General features: G+C 41.7%; 1 protein-coding gene across 2 annotated transcripts in view; it reads right to left on the bottom strand.

Moving 5' to 3' along the window:
* Positions 1-21,729, bottom strand: part of plxnb1a (plexin b1a) — an 81,572-nt gene that overhangs the window by 25,302 nt on the left and 34,541 nt on the right. The window contains exons 2-13 of one of the 2 annotated variants that reach the window (XM_049580752.1): positions 14,299-15,172; positions 13,860-14,102; positions 11,471-11,653; positions 9,086-9,214; positions 6,621-6,721; positions 6,400-6,532; positions 5,969-6,125; positions 5,625-5,733; positions 5,060-5,168; positions 3,454-4,233; positions 1,359-1,457; positions 804-926 (exon numbers count right to left, since the gene is read on the bottom strand). In XM_049580752.1, the coding sequence (XP_049436709.1) occupies positions 804-926; positions 1,359-1,457; positions 3,454-4,233; positions 5,060-5,168; positions 5,625-5,733; positions 5,969-6,125; positions 6,400-6,532; positions 6,621-6,721; positions 9,086-9,214; positions 11,471-11,653; positions 13,860-14,102; positions 14,299-15,162 (3,030 nt within the window). In that variant the 5' untranslated portion in view covers positions 15,163-15,172. The remainder of the gene's footprint in view (positions 1-803; positions 927-1,358; positions 1,458-3,453; positions 4,234-5,059; positions 5,169-5,624; positions 5,734-5,968; positions 6,126-6,399; positions 6,533-6,620; positions 6,722-9,085; positions 9,215-11,470; positions 11,654-13,859; positions 14,103-14,298; positions 15,173-21,729) is intronic. The other variant, XM_049580753.1, reaches the window with a different exon arrangement.

A 21,729-nucleotide genomic window follows, 5' to 3' on the forward strand; every position in this document is an offset into this window, starting at 1 on the left:
TTTTGTGTTCTTGGATGTTAGTCTGGGGGCGCCGTCAGCCATTAGGTGTGCTGGCCACTCCCCCCGCTGATCTCCGCAAGGGATGTGAGGACTCTAAAATTTCACCTGAGCCTCCGTCGGCATATGGGTGAATAGATAATGGCTGAATTTTAATTTTTGGGTGCACTATCCCTTTAATGTAAATTGATGATGCACAATTGCCTGTCGGGATTACATTGCTGCCTGTCTATCTCAGTACTAGACCAAATTTTAACACTGTCTCAAAAATATGAGGAAAAAAAATCCAGGTCAAAAAAATACAGAATACTTTTAATTACCAAAAAAAAACCTACTGTAAATGAACAGATTTTAACATTAGGCCGTCATAGCAAACTTGCACTTCATGGTAGAGGCCTGTTTTTCAAGGGCTGAAAACCTATTTTCTTAGTTAGCTTGTTACTATGAATGTTATTATATTCCACTAAAAGCTGAACCATTGGGGTTATTTCATATTACAGATGAATGCATTTCTGTTTTTGTCCTTGTTTTTCTGACTGGTTTGACGTCAGCAGGGTTCATTTGGAAAGAGGTGGTGTCATGAATTTCTGCATACGATTCTGCATACTTTTTTACCCCAAACTTTAACAGTGATTGTTGATTATTTAGTCATTAATATCCACTGTTGTAGAGAAATACTTTCAAAGATCTAAAACCACTTTTTCTGGAGCTTAAAAAAAACAAGATGTTATTATTGACAGACTTTGAAGAGTGTAAACTAAACACAACACCCTGAGATGAATAACTGTATTGGGATATTTTCTGACCTGGTGGGGTTGGCAGGTGATAAAGAAGACTGACTGCTGTGTGGCATCCGGCTCCACGTCGGCATCCACCACTACTGACTGATTCTCAATGTCCAACACACACTCGTAGTCCAAATTCTCATCCTAAATGTACACATCACATGGATTTAAGTACATAGACATGACAAAATAAACACATGTTGACCTGTCAGTAGGGGTGCAGTGAAATCTTTATGCTACTGTCACACAGTTTCACTGCAAAAAGCTGTTTTGTACAATTTTGATGACAGGGGAAAACAAAACAAACACTAAAACTCTTGTTGTTGCAGTGGAAATCCATCTTAAACCACAGCATGCATCAAACCTCCCCTGTGGGCTAGAGCTTTTAATATGAGCCTTTATGTCCTTATTAACTGAAACAGAACATGTAGCCATATCCCAGAGAAAATTACTTTACAGAATATGATTGCAAAGCTGCTCTCGTACTGGCTGCCGGTGAAAAGACTTAACTGTACAATATATTAGATGTAGTCTTACCCTAGTTAAGCAAGGGGTTGTTGTGGTTGGTCACATTACCTGAAACAGGTTTAGGTATTGTCCCACCAGAGTGACTTTTCTCTCCACATTGACGGGTAGGAGAGAGGAATCCTGGACTTTCTCCACACACGGACATTCCTGATGACACATTATCAGCCATTACAATAAGAAATATTCACACACAAGGGAAAGAAAACACAGCTATACTTTATACACCTATACATAGATCCCACTCAGAAGAATCTTTGTAAAAAGGTGTTACTTTCATAATCATCGCCATTCATTTTGAATTTAGAGTTGTCTGAGACAGACTTCTACTAGATGTTTGAACTGTTGGAACAAGTAGCATTTGGGTAAGGTACTACAATAAAGCCCAACTCATCCACTTCATACCGAAGATGTTCACATCAGGGCTGTGTGCAGGTAATGCAAGCTTCTCTGCCCTGATATTTTTGTACAGACATTGTGCATGTGGGTATTGTCATGCAACAACATCAGAAGAGTTTTACGAAACTGTTGCTATTTGCTTTGACTAGAACTAAGGAACTTAGCGTTAACCATGAAAATCAGCCTCAAATAATCATTCCTTCTAACCAAAACGTCACAGTTGGTGCCATGAATCTGGGCATTCTCCTCAATTCTGCCAAACCCAGATTTGCCCGTAAGACTGTCCACAAAAATGATCTAACTTGAGTAATCTCAGAGCCCTCTAAAATTAAATAAATCCAATGTGGGAGTAGCTATCTCATCTTAAACCTGGCCTAGCAGAAAGTCTGAAATAGGAGACTATGAAAACAAAGGAGTTGAAAAACACAAAACTTAAAAAGAAGCAATACCTAAACGACTGCCAACACAAAAACATACCACAGCAATGAGACTTTAGACATGCAAGTAAAACACATGGAGGGAGTTGACTTGAAAAAGAACTTATGTCATAATCAGGCAGAGCAACTTTGCTTGGCTTGTTGGAGAGAATGCAGCTAGCGTTGGGTGAGATGAACACAAATGGTATGGGTAGACGGGTCAATAAGACCTGTCAGGTAAGTGCCTTGAATTCCATCCTTGCATCTAAGATTACATTGATTTTGAGTCAGTCATTTGCCTTTCTTGTTGACAGCAGAGCTAATAAAGATAACAGCAATACAAGTGTAGCATTCAGTATTGTTTGCATTGCTGAGGATGCTGACTGTAGTTACACAGTATATTTACTGCAGATAAAAGCTGAGTTAAGCTAAGTTTGTTTTGGTGTTATTGGGCAAAAGTCCCATAATAAACTTTGAGCATATTGTAATTTAAGTGGTCTGAGAGAAAACTAGACTTCTGCACCTTGTCTTGGCTCTGTTGTCAGCCTTTAGGAAATCTAGCCTGTGCCGGAAGACTTTGACCAATCATAGGTCATTTCAGAGAGAGGGCATTTCTATTGGCTGTTCTATTTCTATTGGCATCAACTGCCTACACTGCAAAGCAACCCAATGAAGAAAGATGGACTGATCAAAAAGAGAGTCTGACAGTAAACCAAACAAAACACGTCTCAATCTGGCGAAACGTTTCAGAGATGCTGCTGCTAGTTTAGCTTTCTGCTAAGCAGATCCTAAAACTCATAGCTGCGGCTCCAGGTTCATGGTTATGTAGCTAATACTAGAGCCTCAAATGACATTTAACATGTGTCCTCTGCCACTACAGACCACCTAGCTGGGAGGAGAGGGGGCAACAGCTGTAGAGATGGACCCCAAGTCAGCAGCTGCAGCAACCCAAATCCAGCCAGCACAAACCGAGTTCTGGGGGAGCGGACAGCCCTGACTCCTTCCCTAATCAGTAAAATTTCTGTTGCTGCCGTTACACTGGTTAGACCAAGCACTGCTGCTGGCCACGAGCCCGCTGTGTCACCTGGCACTGGAGGGTTTGCACTGGTCAAGATGCTACAGCTGCCAACTGAAAGTCTGTCTTAATGTCAAGTTAAGCTAACACCCTCTGGTTGTAGCTTCCTATTTAACAGAAATATTTGAGAGTGGTATAATTTTTCGAATCTATCTCTTGATTAAAAAACACAAAATATGTCTATATAAATATGTCATGGTGACTGGTGCAACAGCTCAATTTCTAGACTAGCTGCCTACGTGGCTTCTGCACTCACCCGAAAATAAGTGTCAGTCGAAGAATCTGATTGGTAGTTCGCCGCAGATTCAGAGTTGGGGTCAATAACTGTTTCAGGTGATTCTGTAAACATGAGTGGCTTTTCGCTGGTGCCTGCAACATACGAAACTGTTGCAGAGTCCACGTCAGTCTCTTCCTCTGGCTTCTCCCGCTCATCGAACCATGGAGGTGAGTCCTTCTCTTCAGAGGTGGCCACAGGAATGGACTCCTTATTGTCACTGACAGAGAGGTCCATTGAAAGGGACACTTCGCTGGAGGTGGTTGAGCTTACATCAGTGGAAGAACCCACTGTTTCAACAAGAGGCTCTAAAAATCTCAGGTCAGAGTCTACCTGGCCACTAGTGTTGCTGGGTAATGTAGTGTAGGGAGTTTCGACAGTGATACTCAAGGTTACAGTCTCCTCTTCCTCCGAAAAACCTCTTGTCGTGCCACCATCCCCCTCTGTCATTCTCTCTACATCAGGGAGGGACCTGTTAGTGGTGGCGACATCAGTGTGGATGGTGGTGGCCTGGCTGAAGATCCTGTCAGAGGGGGCAGTTGTGTCCAGGGTAAGGGGGGAGGTGGAGGTAGTATTAAGGGTGGTAGATGGTGTCACTGTGCTGGAAGTTGGAGGGTCAGCTGTTGTGGTAGGAGGAGGGGTCTTTGTGGGTGGTGGCTGTAATGTTGTGGTTGTGGTTGTTGTTGTAGCAGCCCGGACAGTAGGAGGTAAAGGGGTCAGTTTTCTGGTGGGTGGTGGAATAGTGGGTGTTGGCGGTTTGAACTTGACGATGGAGTAGCACAAGTGAACAAGCAGGGACAGGAGAGGACAAAAGAAGCAGGGGGAAGACAAAATTAGGATAAAACAAAAGGGTATGCAGATACATTAAGAGGCAACTCATGAATGAAAAAAAATATGGAAATAAAACTATACAGAAACAAGACAAACAGAAAAACAGAAAACTACACCAAACACAGCAAACACATGGCACATGCACAGACTAATATGTACAGCATGTTGCACGGTGTAGTATGATAAATGCTTAGCCAAACAAAAAAAACAATGGCTTATATTCCATACAGCGTTTTACCTTGACTATACAGCATACACTCAGTTGCGAGTTTATTAGGTATGCCTTGCTAAAACTAATGCAGTCTGATGCAACAGCCCTTCAATACATTCAACCTTCGGACATACAGATATATTCAGTTTTTAAGAGGTGTTGATTGAGCTTTATGGTTAGTTCCTCCAAAATGATCATACAGTATGACTCAACACATCTTTAAAGCATCTATCAATGCAATCACAAGCGTTCCTTTTCAGACTTAATGGGAAACTTTGCTGATTTTCAACCAAGTCTATGTCACTGCATTACGGGCAGTGTGTGCCAATGAACAGTGTTTAGCTTGATGATGGGAACTCCCAGCCCTTGCCATAAGCAAAAGTCCACCAAGTCATCCAGTGGATGACTTTGCTTTGCTTGTCAGATGAGAGAGGAGCTCCAGGAGGGGGAGCACCTTAAACTCAGTTCATCTGCACATACTCCCCACACCGCAGTGAAACAGACCTGGTTAAAAATCAGCAAAGTGTCCCTTTGATGTTGACTCACATTTTGGTTGTAGATGGTGACTCCTTGGCTGCAGGTGTGTTTGTGTGTGCAGACATGCTGGTGGATACACCAGTTACATCCCCAGCGACTGCTAACACACCCTTGGCATCTGGCAGGGCACACAGCAGGGGTACAGGCACGAATCATGATAAAAATTAGTGGCAGTAAAAACATTAGAAAGCGTATGTGACAACTCTCACAACTCATTCCCCACATTCTCAGAACCGAACACTGTATTAACTACACGTTGCTGTTCCTTTTGCTTGCACTTTTTGGCATCTCGTTTAGTTTCCATGTGGTATTCCCACATGTCGAACTACAGCAGAAAATACAATTACTTCTACCAAACGATATGTAACACATTTGTGAACACTGAGTTTATCAAAACAGCTATTAATGTCTTTGGTTATGCACCAGATCTAACTGGTCTCAGTCATCTAATATGTCAGAGGTCACAAGCTAAAAAACACCTTGGTAGACCTGCTAAAACATAATGTATTTTGCTGGATTGATTTGATACTATGTATCAATATGTCTGCAATGAAATGTGTGTGCATGTACTCACGGCCTGCGTCCAGAGAGCTGCTGGACCAAGCTGCAGTTGTAGAAGGTGAATTCTGTCTCTGCTACCGTCACATTTGTGAAACGCAGTGACAGGGTCACCATCACAAACTCTGCATCACAACAAACCAGTTACATTTCAGCTTCAAATTATCTGACCAACTTTTGTGTCATTCTTAAGAGCATCATAGTGCCGCTTTGGCACTGTCATGAATTTCAAATTTTTGACATGCACTAAAGCTTTTAAAAAATACAATTCTTATTGCAACCTACTTGGTATGTTTTGCACATACTGACACAAAGTTTAACCATTTGGTACAACTGCTGACCAAATACAAAAAAACTCACCATCTCCATGACCAATGGGGGGCAGACTGCTGGCATCAGGAGTGGAGCATATCACACCAGTGTTAGTGAGTGAGGCAGGAACCTCGGTGTCCTGGAAGAAGCATGAGTAAGTCTCTCCTTCTGAGAGGCTTGGTAGTCCCTCTACTGACACTGTAATCTGAGGAAGGGAGACAGAATGGGAAAAGGACATCAGGAAAAGAAAAGAAAGGTGGAAGATGAAAGAAAGTGAGCAGAAACTGATTCTTGTTAATGTAAAAGTGCTGTGTCCACCAATTCTGGGTTTAACTCTTATCGTTAAAGAGCTAAAAGATTACCATACAACTTTAACTCAAATGTTTCAGATGGTTAGTCAGGCAAGACTACAGTTGGCACACAGTATACTACTATTGTACGTTACTCCCATCTGTTCCCCACTCTTCCCCCTGCATTACATCAGTTTTCTCCCCTCGGCTAATGTTGTAGAGGCTGAGGTGCTGGATACTGAGGCACTGCTGCATCTGGTTGAAGCTCCACAGCCACTGGCCCTGCATGGACCCTCGCTGGCACTCCCAGCGCTGACCACACCTGAAATAACACAGAAAAGTTAGAAAGACAAGAAAGGATGTAGGAGAGCATTTACAGTAGCACCACCGTTCCAAGTACACTGACTCACCGCCCCTCCAGGACACACCAGCCACAGTAGGGGTCTTTGGCAGACAGGCAGGACTGACAATCCAGGTGGTCTCCACATTCTGCCACTGGACGCTTCTCTACCTGAAAATGACAGATAAGTGAGTAATTACCTACATACCAGAGACATGCTACTAGTTAAAATCTTCTCAGTTTCACCTTTATGGCCTCTTCTGTATAATAAGGTAAAAATTCACCTTGATGGTTTTAAAAATAATAAATCCCAATATGCTGTGCTACCAATATCTTTTATTTAAAAAAAAAACTCAGGGGCCAAATTCTGCAGCATGAATAACAATAAAGCAATGATTGCTCATCTCAATCAATCAGTGTGTTGGTCAATAACCTTATAGTCCGCATAAAGCCTAAAGACCTTAAAAAGGATTTCACACTTTCACCAGAGTGCCTTGGATTTATCTTGATGGCCAAAAACAAAGTAATTACAAACTGAACGAGTAAGCAGAAGGATCATTACTTCATAATTATTTTGCCAAATCCTGAAGAGTTCTTGATTGTTTTGAGACTATTTGATACCTTTTGTGTAGCTCCTTTATTTATTTACTTTTTGTTTTGTTGTTTGCAAAAAAAGACTGCATAACAATATTAAATGACTTCTATTCATGAATTCATGCCAATTGCTTTCATGATAGCCAATGGGCTATCAAGCTTAGCTGGATATCTACCGGCAAATAATGTAATGTTAACGTTACTTCTGGGACAGATACTAATATTTTTAACCACTGGCCCAACTGCCCACTCATCCCCTGAATTTTGTGGCTGAAGTACATTATCAATAGCCCAAATGTAAATCTATGCAGAATATAGCGACAGAAAAGGCCATTAAGCATAATGTAACTTTACACAGCCTTCCTTAGCTGTGACATTTCAATAAATGAAAAGACATAAACGTAACAAAAAATATCTCTTTGCAAACATATAGTATATTCAGGGATAAACACTAATATTATCAAGCACTGGCCCCACAGTCCACTAAGCTCCTAAATTTGGTGGCCACAGAGTAACGGTCCATGGTTGCTGTCCATAGATTTATTGTGTCAGACCCTTCAACTTTAGGCTAAGTAGTTATTCAGTAAAGTGCAAGTTATTTGTGTGGCTGACTGAAAAAGCAGTCTAGCCGATCTCTTAGTTATTACAGTTGACTAGTTAACTAACATTAGCATTCCTGACAATGCTAGCACAGCTAAGCTAGTTAGCTACTTAACTTCTAGTCAGCTAGTCTGAGTTTAAACTAAACAATGTATTTTTTTAAACTACTGACAGCGTTAAGGTCCATAATAATACCTTTATGTTATTTCCTTTACCTTTTTGCCTTTTTCAGTGTGTTAGCTAAACTGTGAATTAATACTCTTACAGCTAATGTTATGGTCTAGCCCTGCTAGTTATCTATCATTATCTTATAATGTCAAACTATTTAAAACAGGCGTAACGTTACTGGTATTCCATTAGCTTGATATGATAACGCTAGTTGAGTCTGTTGAGCTTTAACATAATCTTGACAATTAAGAGTAAATTAATCTAAACATCCGCTGGCTTTTACCCGAGCATTCAACTACTAAATAAACATTATATTTTCTTGCTTTCATTTAGTAATGTCGCTACAGTTGATTTGAATAAATCTTCTTACGTTTTGCCTCTTTATGTGGGTCAGCATTAATTCACGAGAGAAATAGTGGTTCATTAGCTTTGCCTACACAAAAATATTATAATATGTCCAGTCTGCTTATGACATACAGTACTACCAGTTGTTTAATGGAAATTGTGAAGCGTGTAATCAGAATTATTTTGTTTTCTATTAATGAATATTAAATATAACCTGAGGCTTCAGCTCTACATTCAGATTATGACGCCCAGTGGTCCAGAAGTGAGACAAACCATGCAATGTATAGACTAGCAGTTTCCCATCCATTTATCAGCATCTATGGCTACCCACACAGGCACTCTGTAGGGAGTGTGCCAACACAATAGAGGCCACTTTCTTTGATCAATACCATTGTTATGTCAGACCTTACACCTCCTGCTGACTGTTGTACCCATCACAGTGGGGTTATGACCTCTGACCCCAAAAGCCAGCTGGCCTCTCTGTTCTCTCTTGTGTTCTTTGCCTCTTATTCTTTTATCCTATTTTTGTGTGTGAAGGACACAGCTTGAGGAAGTATCAAAGCCTGAAAAACTCTGACAAACGATAAATTGTCTGACGATGAATGACAAGCCATGTTCGGTCCCATGTATGGAGACATCTGGGTGAGTGGTTGAATGGACAGACGCAACAAGAAAGGTACAGCTGTTAATACATCTGTTGAGTAGTTCAAAGATAAAACTTGTGAAAGCTTACTTGCTAACATAATCTGCTGAAGTTCATGCTGTGTAATTTTTAAAACAGAAAATTACATGTACCTACAAAACAGCATTACTAATCTTTAGACTTACAGTGGTTTTGGTCATGATGTAGATGTGTGCTCCATTCTGGTCCAATAAAAGGTCACTGTTAATGGGGGAGTTGGGCTGGATCGTCATGTTCGCGTATACCTCCACCTGACCATCTCGGCCAAGATATACCTGAAGAAGTGCACCAGAAAAACAACAGGTGCTTTAGAAATTGCGGAGTATGAGATGTACAGTACTGTATAAAACAAATATCACTAGCTAGACAATAGCTACATTTCTCATACTGCAAAACTAAAATGAAGAGCTGACAAAAAAAGAAAATCATGCTAAAGGAATATCTTCTTCAGCTTACAACTCCATCGCAAATCAAATCACACTTGTGCAGGATCGCAGCAGAAGTGGCCGTGAATGTGATTACAGCCCAGTCAAATCTAATATGAAGCACAGGAAGACACCTCTGGCTTAAGTGATTCCCAGGCCTTCAAACTCTCATGTTACCTCATGTTAATGAGATTAGCAGAGGTTTTCATGCCTCTTTCCAGAAGGCTCTCACTTGATCACTGTGAACTGAATGGAGAATCAGTTGTCCCATTAAGAGGATGCACTCAACACATAATGGCATGGGAAGTAGCTCTGTAATGCCTGGTGACTTGGAAACATTTATGCAGTTTGTTGTTTTGCATGTCAGATTTTGTAGATGATGTGATGTTGTATTGAAGACGCAATATTTGTACAACAGGTGTATGGGAAATTGAGATAAGTAGACAAAGGGGAGGATATTAGTTGATTTTATTTTATTTTTTTTTCATTTTCCATAACCACTTATCCTTGCACAGTTGGCGGGGGTGCAGGAGTCTATCCCAACTGACAGTGGGCGAGAGGCCTGGTACACCGTGGACAGGTCACCAGACTATCACAGGACAGACACATAGAAACAGACCATCATTCATGCTCACATTCACACCTATGGACAATTTAGAGTCACCAGTTAATCAACACTGCATGTCTTTTGATTGTGGGAAGAAGTCGGAGAACCTGGAATGCAGACACGGTGAGAACATGCAAACTCCCAACAGAAGAGCCCCGTTCTACTGCTGGCTTCAAACCAGGAATCCTCTTCCTGTGAGGTGTCGGTGCAAACCACTGGACCACCATGCTGCCCCAGATATGAGTTGATCAACTTTTGACACCTGTGAAACAGACCAGGCCTCACCTAACCTTGAAGAAATTGTTCAACATTTTGGGAAATACACTTGTTTGCTATCTTGCCAAGGCTTGGTTGAGATGGTTGATACCACTACCAGCTGTTAATTAACATGTGGATTGACTGCAACTGTATTAAAATTAAGTTGGAGACACTAATTTTGTCCCCAGCTAAGCCATCGCAAATATACTAGTATGAAGTCTAAAACGGGGCATCAACTGTGGGCTTGCACGCACACACACACAGTCCTGTATCTGGATGCTGTGGAATTTGTCCTGCTGTGATACAATAATCCCGTTACAATAGCTTACTTCAGATGGCTACATGGAGTGCTGCTTTGATCTGCTACCTAAAAGCACTATGTCTGACTCTGTGTCCCCCTCCCTCTCTTTTACACACATCAAACACACATACACCACAAAACAGGCCTACTGCACGATAACCATCTCCCCGAATACCTCACAGCAGTATTATGTCTACAACCATCCAACATGAGACTATCAACTCTATGCAGATGTTGTTTCAAAGGTGGTGAAACACAGCAGTTTTTGGGCATTACTGTAAAAAGCAGTACAAAGAAGGCAAGACTCATCCAAAAATCTGCTTTTGGAAAGTACATTCCAGAAACCCTCCAAAAAACCATAGAAGACGTATCAATGCCTTAAAACATTAGCTAAAAAATGCATCAAGTACTAGTCTCCAATAATCACATTCTGCACAGAACAAAAAGCAAATGTATTAGGCATGCGGTCATGGTGGTATGCTAGTCTGTGTATGTTGGAAAACTGTGAATGCTGGAATGACTGGAATCTTCAGGCTGTAGTTGTGAAGCGATGTTAAGCGATGTAGAAGTATATGGGAACTGGCACAGAAAATCCCTCAAACGGGTTGCAACTGTTTCATGTAGTGCGAGGTGTGTTTGCTTTCCTGGGAAATGATCCATACACCTCCTTAGAAGGATCAGGCAGCAACAGCCACAAGGGCAGGGCTGTATGAATCACAGTATTAGAGAGGCTCTACTGGTGTGATTGACTTCAGTGGAAAGTTAGGAAACTGAATTAAAAGGAAATTAGGTAATTGTTTAAATATTTCCACAACCCACTGATCTCTGTTAAACCTGTGATGCGTCCAGGGTGCCTCCCACCTATAGTGCATGCTGGAGCAGGCTTAAGGAAGGGCCTACAGAAACTGGCACAAAGTATGTCGGACGTAGGATGAGCTACCTTATGCAGATTCCCTTTGGAGTCTCCGAGGAAGGCGATGCTGTGTCCGTCTCTGACGCTGACAGCCACAGCAGTCAGACGGGCAGCTGAGGTGTGCCAAACAGCTTTAGCTTCCAGCGGTGCCCGGCTTGCCATTGGACTGGGGGTGTGGTCGGAGCCACACGGATATGCCTTGAGGGTATTCTACAACATATGACCACAACAAAGACTTAAGTCAGCTGGTTTGTCCTTAAATTAATACAAAGGAGAACATTTTAATGGTATCGTTTACTTCTATTGATTTTAAGACGAGACACCCTGGATGAAAACCTAGCTTTTTTACACAGTGGTCAATTCTTAGATTTTAGGTTATTCTACCCTCATAACATGTTTTTTTCACACTATTGAAAAGAAAACATCTAAAATACACATTTGGTTGTTTATTTTAATTTAAATTTCTGCTTTGGGAATGTATGCAAAACTGCATGATTAATTAGATAATGCCTCAGTTGCATATTTAGATTTAACATTTCAGAAAACTTGTAATACCAAAAAATGATGTCTTAAGGTAAAAAAATCAGCAAGGAAAGTTTCATGGTGATATCTATGAGTCAGAACTTTTACGCTATTCACCTGTAGTGTCTTATTTTTGGTCTAACAATGTATGTAATTTTACAATACATGTCTTTTACGGCCATTTTCTCAAACTGTTTTTTTCCTCATAGTCTGATAGAGAAATCTCCCCTTCAGTAGCACGCACATACAGTTTTATTCCTAACTATATTCTGAAGGTTTCTTCAGAGGGGTTTGTTCATATATCATTCATAGCCTGATTGATGTAACATTTTATTCCAAAAAAACATCGCATAAAAAATATTTTTCATGTCTGTTGACAGTGTTTTCTGATTTATGGAGAGATAAAAAAAAAAAAACACCACCAAAATTCCTTCCGTACAAACCTTTGACTCTAATATGTCACCAAAATGAAACAGGAATTTTAAACCTTAATTTTTTCAATGTTCAGATTTTTGGTCAGGGAATGTACATAGCACACATTTAATTAGATAATGTCTCACTTGCATATCTAAACATAAAATTTCAGAAAACCTGTAATACAATAAACTGTCTTATTGTGAGTAATCAAATGAAGAAGTTTCATGGTGATAACTATATATTAAACATTTTACTCTATTTACCTGTAGTGTCTTCCCTTAAAAATGTCAAACTAAGCTTCAGACTGTTGACTGTGCTTCAGACTGACAAGTCTGTGCTCACATCTTTTCACAAATCGCCCATTCTTTCCTACTATTGCCTCAGAGCCTTTGGATCCTTTTAATTCAACATAAGAGGATTGCACCATAGATTAAAGTAGACTCATACGGACACAGCCAACTCGCTCTTTTGGTTTTGCAAAGCAACCACTCTAAATCCTGCTTTCCAGTAAGTCTCCCAGCTCTGGCTCCAGATAATTGGCCCTGAAGGAGGAAGTAGAAAGGGACAAATTTTTTTTTCAGTCTACTCAGAGTTTATTAAAAAAATAAGATGACTTATCGTTGTTGCAAAAGGAACTGTGATCTAATATATCCTCTTTTCATTTAATCATCTCTCTGTGTTTCTTTCAGCATCTCCTCTAGATTCTTTTATTCTCATTCCCTGCCAGTCTTTCTATTCCCATGTTGCGGTTTGCCTTTTTCCTCTCTCTGGCGCTCTCTGTCCTCTTATGTCAGTGGGTTTTTTTAAAAAAAAAAAAAAACTCCCATCCGTCCTTGTCAGAGCTCATTAAGCAGCAGCACAGCTGATTCAGGGTTAGTTTGGTTTATTGATCCCTAACGATCCCATTAAATGGTTCTGAGGGCTGGCAGGACCTGAGCGGCTGCAGGGCAGCAGAGAGGGTCACTGGAGGGCTGCAGCTGGGCAAAGCTACTCCTGGGGCATCTGGGAGCTTTGGGCTTTTCGACGAGGGACTCATTACAATGCCTTCATTCATCCTGTTACTAAGCTTAATCTCTGCAATCCAGTCATCCCTTGTTACTCTGCTGTAGTTTCTGTTTTGATTTTTTGTGACCACTGAAACCAATTCAGTCAATATACTTAAGGTACATTAAGACAGCAGGAAATAATTCATCATGATGTATAGCCCTAATGCACGTACTATACGGTCAGTTTCAAGGCTGTAACAAGCATTCAAAGCAGAAAAAAATCAAAGCATGCAATTCTGCTAAGAGGACCATAGAGAAACAGTAGTTTGAGAGTGAGTACATTATTGACAAAATCATTGTTTTAAAAGCCCACTGCTCCAAAATGTTTGTTTTTCTTCCATCAGAGAAAAGGTCAGCTTCAACATCAGGTCGATGTTGATGCTAAAACGCAAACACATTTAACCCTGATCCTTCATTGACTTTATCCTTACCATGGGCAGGTTGGCACAGCTGGACTTGACCTCGTACTCTATGTAGGCCACCTCTCCTCTCCCCTCCACCCGGCCGTCCTGGGTGTAGCAGAGGTCACGGGTGGAGTCAATGTGTCTGTCAAGCTCGTCCAGTGGGTAAACGCACAGAGCTGAGGCATCCAAAGGATTGTTGTTTGTGGAACCGATGCGGGTGGAGTAGACTCCCAGCAGATCCTCGCCTTCCCGGCCTGCACCTTGTCCCACCTGTTGCAACAAAGGCGTGGGAAAAAACTCAGGAAAGTTAAACACAGCCAGCATCAGTGCTAACTTGATGTAAACACATTTCTGAAAGCAGGACTTGAAATTCACACACTTTGATGACTGGGAAATTCAATATTTTGAATTGCTGCTCCCTACAAGTATGTCAAAGGACTCTTGATAATATTTTGAAAGAAAGTACCTGGGCAGCCTGGAGCAGGTTGTAAGTCTTGGAAGGAGAGGAAGGGGATCGGCAGACAAGAGGGACCTCCACATAGGAATAGTAGGAAGTGTCGTCTAGGCACACTCTGGCAGCATAGGTCCGGTACTCCCTTGATGCTGACTTGATGTCACGGCGGTAAAACAAGAAGTACACATACGTGCGCCGTGTGAACGCCATCACAAAATGGTGGTCGTATTCTGACAGACGCCCAGCCACAGCTAGCTTAGCTGTCTCCTCGTAGGAAAAGACTGGTTCAGATGAAAGGTGGCGAGTGGAGATAGGCGGGTGGCTAGCGGTGTAACCCCTACCCACATACATCACTGTCCTTTCCCCGCCACGAAGCCCCACCACCAGCCCCACAGTTGAAACTGAGGGGTCATTGGCCGCAACATACTGAGTATCCACGGGCCTCTCGGTGGAGAAGAGAACCTTCTTGATCGATGCAAGGCTGCGTTTCTGGCAGGTGCCCTGGTGGATGCTGCCGCAGGTGATCAGCTCCAACGCCTTTGGATCTACCAGGAGTAATTTGTTGTGATTACTAGTTCTCCTGGCCTGAGGACAGTTGAACTCAGTGACGGGGGGAAGGCAGTCTTTGCTGTCGCTCACGGGACCAGTCGTCTCCTCTTGCTCCAGCCGGAGTCCATCTGATCCATCCAGCTGGAAGAGATGGTCCCTGGCCCCCACGTACACCGTCCCCACAGAGGGGTCTGGGTGAAGCACCAGGTGCTGGAATTCAGTGTCATTGCGGGAAAACCGTGGGTAGGAGCGACCATGAACTGTGGCAAAGATGATGAGGATAAGGAGCAAGAGCAGGGTGGAGTTAAGAACCTTCCCATGTAGCATGGCAAATATTCTGAGGAAAGAAACAGAACAGGGTTAAAGATGCAGGAGTTTCTTGTTAGACATCAACATTCAATAAGAGTAAAAGCTGCTTCCAGCTGCGCATAGTGCAAGGTTAAGAGTTTTAGAGAGCTTAGGTTTAGGCTGAGATAAATGTTAAGATGCGGTGAGAAAATCTTAAGAATTTAAGCTGGCAAGAAGATGCTCTTTTTCACTGTTGCACTGGCTGACATACTCCATCATTTCCATGGACATACACACTGTAGTTTAAATGCACTATTTACTGACTAAAAACAACAGTGTCTGGGTGTTTTAAGAAATTACAGTCTTTTTTTAAAAACAAAATGATCTGCTGCACAACAAGCTCACATTACTTTCGCAGTTGTATGTAGCTATAATGCTGATGTATTGCACCAATTGAAAAACAGTGGAGGAAGAGGGACAAATAAACAGCAAGACAAAAAGAGGAGACACGACAGAAAGTGTTAAGAGTGTGAGATCATTACAAGTTCATATTAAAAGAAAACATAGTTCAGTGTGTGTGTTGCAAAACGGAGTTAGCATACTACAATAGCACATCCTCAATGCAACAACATCTGAGAAGAAAACATCCAGTGTATGCATCAAGTTCGCCAAACAGACCCAACACAATAAGATAACGTTAACATCACGTTTACATTAACACACATGCACCTCTTACTCACTCATTCATGCACTCAAGCACACATGTGGCACTCAATCACTCTCAGACAGACAGACAGACACACACACACACACACACACACAAAAGTAGAAAATGGAGACTACAAGCACATATGAAGTACAACAGGTATATTAATTTAGATGGGTGAGAAGGGTCAGCAGGTGTAAGGCACCTCCGTGACCACAGTGAGTGAGTCTAAATTAGCCGGTCATAAGAATTTAAAGTTTGATTTTTATGAAGGCCCGGTAATAAATATCAATTTATTATACTCTTTTTCAGTGAGTCACAGAGTTGTACTTTGGGCGGCTTTGTGCAGAGGGTTCCATGATGTTTAACTGAGCAGGCAGTTGAGTTTAGCAGCAGATTCAACTGTGTGCACACTTATTTTTATTTTTCAGACACTTATTATTTTCTTATATGTATTACTATTGTCCTTAAATAAAGGTAAAGTAATTTAATGAAAACATGCTGTATTTCTTATCTGATTACTTTATTAATCACCAGAATAATTGACAGAATACTCAATTACTAAAAGAAATCGATAGCTGCAACCCCAACATATATTTAATATTGCCAGCTTGCCAGTGTTATCCTTTAAATTCGGGATGGGCAGCACAAGCAAAAACACTATTCGAAAATCATGGCAACTATTCGACAATTTTTCGAATAATCGCTTCTGGCTCCAAAAATCCAAGATGGCAATGGCCAAAATGCCAAACTAAATGCCAAGGCTTTAAAACGGGAGTTTTTTTATACATCTTATGGTTCAAATACAATTTTGGGAATACCATCTATGTTCTCGTTCAGCTGAAGACTTCCTCCACTTTTTCACCTGCAATCATATCCCATTCCTTTCCTCTCTGTCTGTGAATGTTAGCAACAAGGAAGTTTACTAATCTGTGTACAAAGTAGAGAGAAAGACAAAGAGAGAGACGGAGACATGACTCAGAGACCACATTTAATGTATGATTAGTGTTTATCACTTTACCACTATGTAGAGTGTACTCATCAGAATCAAAACACCAGCAGCCACAGTATCCCTTACAGCTGGAGCATTTAAAACAACAACTCTTATTTCCCATTTCCACAGCCATCACTCAACACCTCTGAAGAGAGTGGTTTGCGGACACTGAGGGCCTCTGCATTAGAGATAAAAACCCCTTTAATTATTGAACAGATTCCTCAGACCTTTCCTTTCACTGACCTCGCTGAGAAAGGTCACATAGAAATAAATGAATAACTTCTGTACAACACAGTGTATGGAGCAAGCTTTAAAATGGTCATGTGTAAGAACTCTACACACAACTTGATTCACAGAATATGAGCTCTCACAAGTATAACTTATGCCCCAACACTCAGCATAATGATAAAGAAAGCCATGTCTACATAAGACTGTGATACTTTGGGGAAAAAAAAGTAATATTGTGCACCATTACCTTGCAGTGTGAATAGATTGCTAAGACATTAGCCATGCAGTGCCATCTCACCTAACTGTCGACCCCCCTGGAGCTGCAATCAGGACAAAGACGATGGGTGTTGAAAGGGAGGAGACTGGGAATCAGTGTGTGTGTGTGTGTGTGTGTGTGTGGCTGGGTGTGGACGTGTGTGTATTTGTGCGTGTGTACATAACCAGGGGCCATCCAGGAGCAGGTGCATGTGTCTTAGTACGTGTCTGGTAAGTGGGTGAGTGTGTCTTAGGCCTCCTATTTACTTATTCATGAGCAGAATAAGAAGTATAATAAGAAATAACCTCCACGCCCACTGTCAGAGGATTTAAGGCGGGTGTGTATGTGCGCGAATGTCAAGAGGAGTGGCCATTACAGTCTGTTAAACAGGGTTTGAAAATCCATAGTCATTTGAGACAGGGGAGAGATAGGCCTCATGAAATATATATATAAAACAAACCAATTCAGTGTGCCTCATGTTTTATTGAGTCAAATCTTTAGAGCTCTCAGATACAAGCCTTCTTTATCCATGTTACTAGTGTTGATTTAGGGTTGGATCACCACTTCAACAGACATTCATGTTCAGCTCAGGATGACTTTTTACAGCTTTGACAATCCCTTAAATCTTTAGCACTGCCATCAGCTTCAAATCTTAGTAGACAAAATGTTAAAATATATATTTTTTTTATCATTACCAGTTTTATAAAGATACACATTTTTACAATGGGGGAATGTTAGAGTCACTATCGCCCAACAACAATAATAAATGAAAATAAAAATGTTTTTAAAAAATTAACATTATTCATTTACATTTTTTTGTGTGTGTCAAAGCCACAGGGAGCCACTAGAGAGAGGCCAAAGAGACGCATGCCCTACACTAGTAACTTTGTAAGCTGGGTATTTTCTGCCTCGTCCAGCCTCTGTAACAGAAAGCCTGGGAACAATTCTAGACAAATTCTCACTGCTACTCTGAGCAGGCGTCCTCACCTGCTCTTTGACCGGCTTACATGCTGCGGTCGACATATTTATAGCATGCAATGACCCCATCGCCATGGGAACTTCCTTTTACCAAACAGGCCTCCTACGAGCTACCATGAGATCAGACTTGATGACTGTGTTGTGGGACAAAGTGGAAATGGAGGGGAAGAGCAGAGGCACGGGAAACACAGCTGTGGTTGATGTAAATGCCAAGAGAAGATATTTCTTTTGACATCAGAGACCTGTTAAGGCAATGCAGCATTTTCACTTAATTCGTCAACTTAATGACCACTCTTCAAATAAGACAGCTCTCTGTATAATCATCCATTTAAATGTGGGTGAGTCTTGGGGAAAGTTTGGGGATTTTCAGTGATGTAAATCAACAGGCTTACTTTTAAGCCTTTTAAGCTAATAACAAACACAAATCCATTATTCTTAGAGGTGCAGATCTTAGGGGTTCATGTTTATACACTACATCTAGGCTTTACCACAGTCAGTTTCCTGATGTTAAAAGCAGAACATCTACTTTTACTCTGTGGAAGTGTTTGGTAGTAATTCAAACACCACTGCCACCCTTTAGAGAAGCAGAGGGGTGGATTCTCTCAGGCTGTTCACCAACAATCTCCAGAGTTCATCAGTTTTGTCTGGTATGCGGCGTGGTGGGCTATGGGGCACAGTCCAACAACCTATAAATAACCTCTGGTAGACCATTAGACTGTCAGCTGAATTGGGGAGGGGAACGGGTGGTCACAAAGCAACTACGAAGCAAATATTCACATGCAAGAAAACATATAAATAAACAAATGTGAGTGACTTCCGCAGAACTTAAGTCCTGTTAGCCTCGGAAACCGGAGATTGGCTAAAACTCTTCACTTAGACCCGGAATAATGACTCTCTTAGCTGCTGATGACAGGGCGACATATCTATCACAATCAACAGCAGTAAAAAAGTTGACATATATATGTGTGTGTGTGTGTGCACCATGTGTATTTATAGACTATAAACTTCTCAGAATGCGGTCTCTTCAGTGAACTTTTGCCCTAACCATTCCTATCTGTCTCGCTTTTTCTCTCTGTCCATGTTTATTAATCACTGAGAGAGTCTGCTGTGCAAGTTCATTTCTAAAGCTCCTAATGAGCCGTGACAGCCCACTGAACGCCTAAGAACCATAAAATATGTGGGGTCAGCAGCACAGGGACAGTGGGGGACACTGGGCCTGGAGCCATTGGAGCACTGCCTTGCATTGTTATGTTCTGGTGGGTTGGCTGGAGTCTCGCCCCAGGCCTCTAACTCTGCAACACTGGCATCCGTGGATCCCATCCAGAGAGTACAGTAGGGAGAGTAGCAGTGTCTGTTTGATCTCAGCAATGACCACACGCAGGCAGGAAGATACAGAACAGGCACAAATGCTTGACAGTAAACAACTGGAATTGATTTAAAGTAAGTAGTGGAAAAAGTCGGCATATATGTTTGGGTGATGTTCATGAGACTGACAGAGTCAAGTTGACAGCAATGAAAAATGCTATTCCTGGTGCCTTTACAAGAATATTGAGGCGTATGCTGTGTTTTCTCCTACAAGTTTGTAATGCTAGAGGAGACAGTTGATGGTGAAGACAACATAAAGGATGTTAAAGAAAGAAATCTACTCACATCACTGCAAACCTACAACCTGCCAGGCTGCCACAATCACCCCTTTCTGTAACGGTTGATGGAAGAATGTAAACACGCCGATTCTCCTATTCAGAAATAAAAGTTACCTGGATGTAACTCCAGATCCAAGTACGTGCATATGAGAGAATTTAAACACACTGTGACTGATCAAATACAACACATCCCTCTAGTGTTTCATTGGTGACATCAACAGGTGAAATCCAAAGCTTAACTATAAATCACAGTCTCTGCCATTGACATCTGTGGCTCTTCTGTGAACAGGTTCATTTCTGCTGTAAAGTTGGACACTTTTGAATTTACTTGCTTTTGGAGCTAGCCTCAGGAGGCCATTTGAGGAGCTGCAGTTTTTGGCACTTCTGCATTCGGCCCGATGGCTGACGCCCTAATGGTGTGTTCACACTCAACGCGATGCTAGTATTTCACACTGCAAGATTACTTAAAAAGTCAATGCAAAGACACAAAATAGATGCCAAGATGCAACATTTGCGTAAATGCGCAAGTTGGAATTTTACAACTTGAACAAGAAAATCACGAGACGCTGTGTTGCAAAAGCCCATCAGTATTGAGATCTAGTTGAGATTCTCCTGACATTACTGAGATAGAGGACACACATTTTGGCCGTCTTTGTGCACCTGGAGGTCCTTTACTTAACGTGAGTACTGCACAGAGATGGATCAAAAATGGAGAGGGCTCGGAGATTACCACTACCTGGTAAGTTCCTAAAATATGTATAGGCTATTTTGTTAAGTTGCTTCTTAGCAAAATGCTCTGAGTAATTTAAGTTGGTCTTTTACTTTGGAAAGTAAACAACGGAAGAAGTGAAGCGGTAATGTGCTGCCGTGACAATACAAAAAATAATGAAAGATTGTTGCCGTCTTGGTTCATGCTGCTTCAGAGCACAGAGGCTCCATGTTTACCGTGTTTACATCACTTTATTTCAGCTATCAGCTGTACTTGGCAAACCAAGTTAGCAGTTACCAGTTTCCAGTCAGATAGCCCAACTGTTAGCACAGCTGTGAGGGGCAAATATTCACCAATTGCAAAGTGGTCGTCTATGCGCGAGTAATGCCACGCAAAAATTTGCTTCTTGTTTGGTATGAACTTACCATAAGGGTTCAATCTGACCAACTAGAAGTTCTTCAAGCCTGGTCTGTACCAATGCTCATGTTGAGCTATTATTTCTTGTGTTGTGGGAACCAATGAAGAGAAGAGACAAGCCTATCAGGACCCATTCCTGCCAATGACATCTCTAGCCTGATGCGAAGACAGGTGACCAAAACTCCAATTAACAAGCTACAGCTGGTGTGAACCTAAACAGACAAACTGCATGTGTAACCAAGTCCACTTTTCCTCTCTGGTTGAGACCAAACACAACAGACTGAAGGTGCGATCACACCCTTCACGTCACTTCCAATCCACTTTTACATCCAGTGAGTCCATCCACATACAGTGCAGTAGCTGGTTGTGCGTCCCTACTTAGATGGTTAGATCAGTGAAAGCGCTAATATTATGAGAGGCAGATGTACACATGCTTGGCCCCTTTCCATTTCCGTCGCCTTCTTTGGGGTCAATGGCCATCTCTCTCCCCTCAGTTCACATGCAGACACAGAGGGTCTCTCTCTCTTGGTCCCTCCGGTGCGCTGAAGGGGCTCTCTGTCTGCTGCTGGAGGGAATAGTGTCTCTTTCACAGCTCTTCGACCGAGTGGCTGCACTGAACGGACACAGGATAAAAGCCACTTCCCTTGGAGAGAGAGAGTCTACACACACATCTAC

Source organism: Epinephelus fuscoguttatus, linkage group LG7, assembly GCF_011397635.1.
Source record: "Epinephelus fuscoguttatus linkage group LG7, E.fuscoguttatus.final_Chr_v1".
Taxonomy (NCBI): domain Eukaryota; kingdom Metazoa; phylum Chordata; class Actinopteri; order Perciformes; family Serranidae; genus Epinephelus; species Epinephelus fuscoguttatus.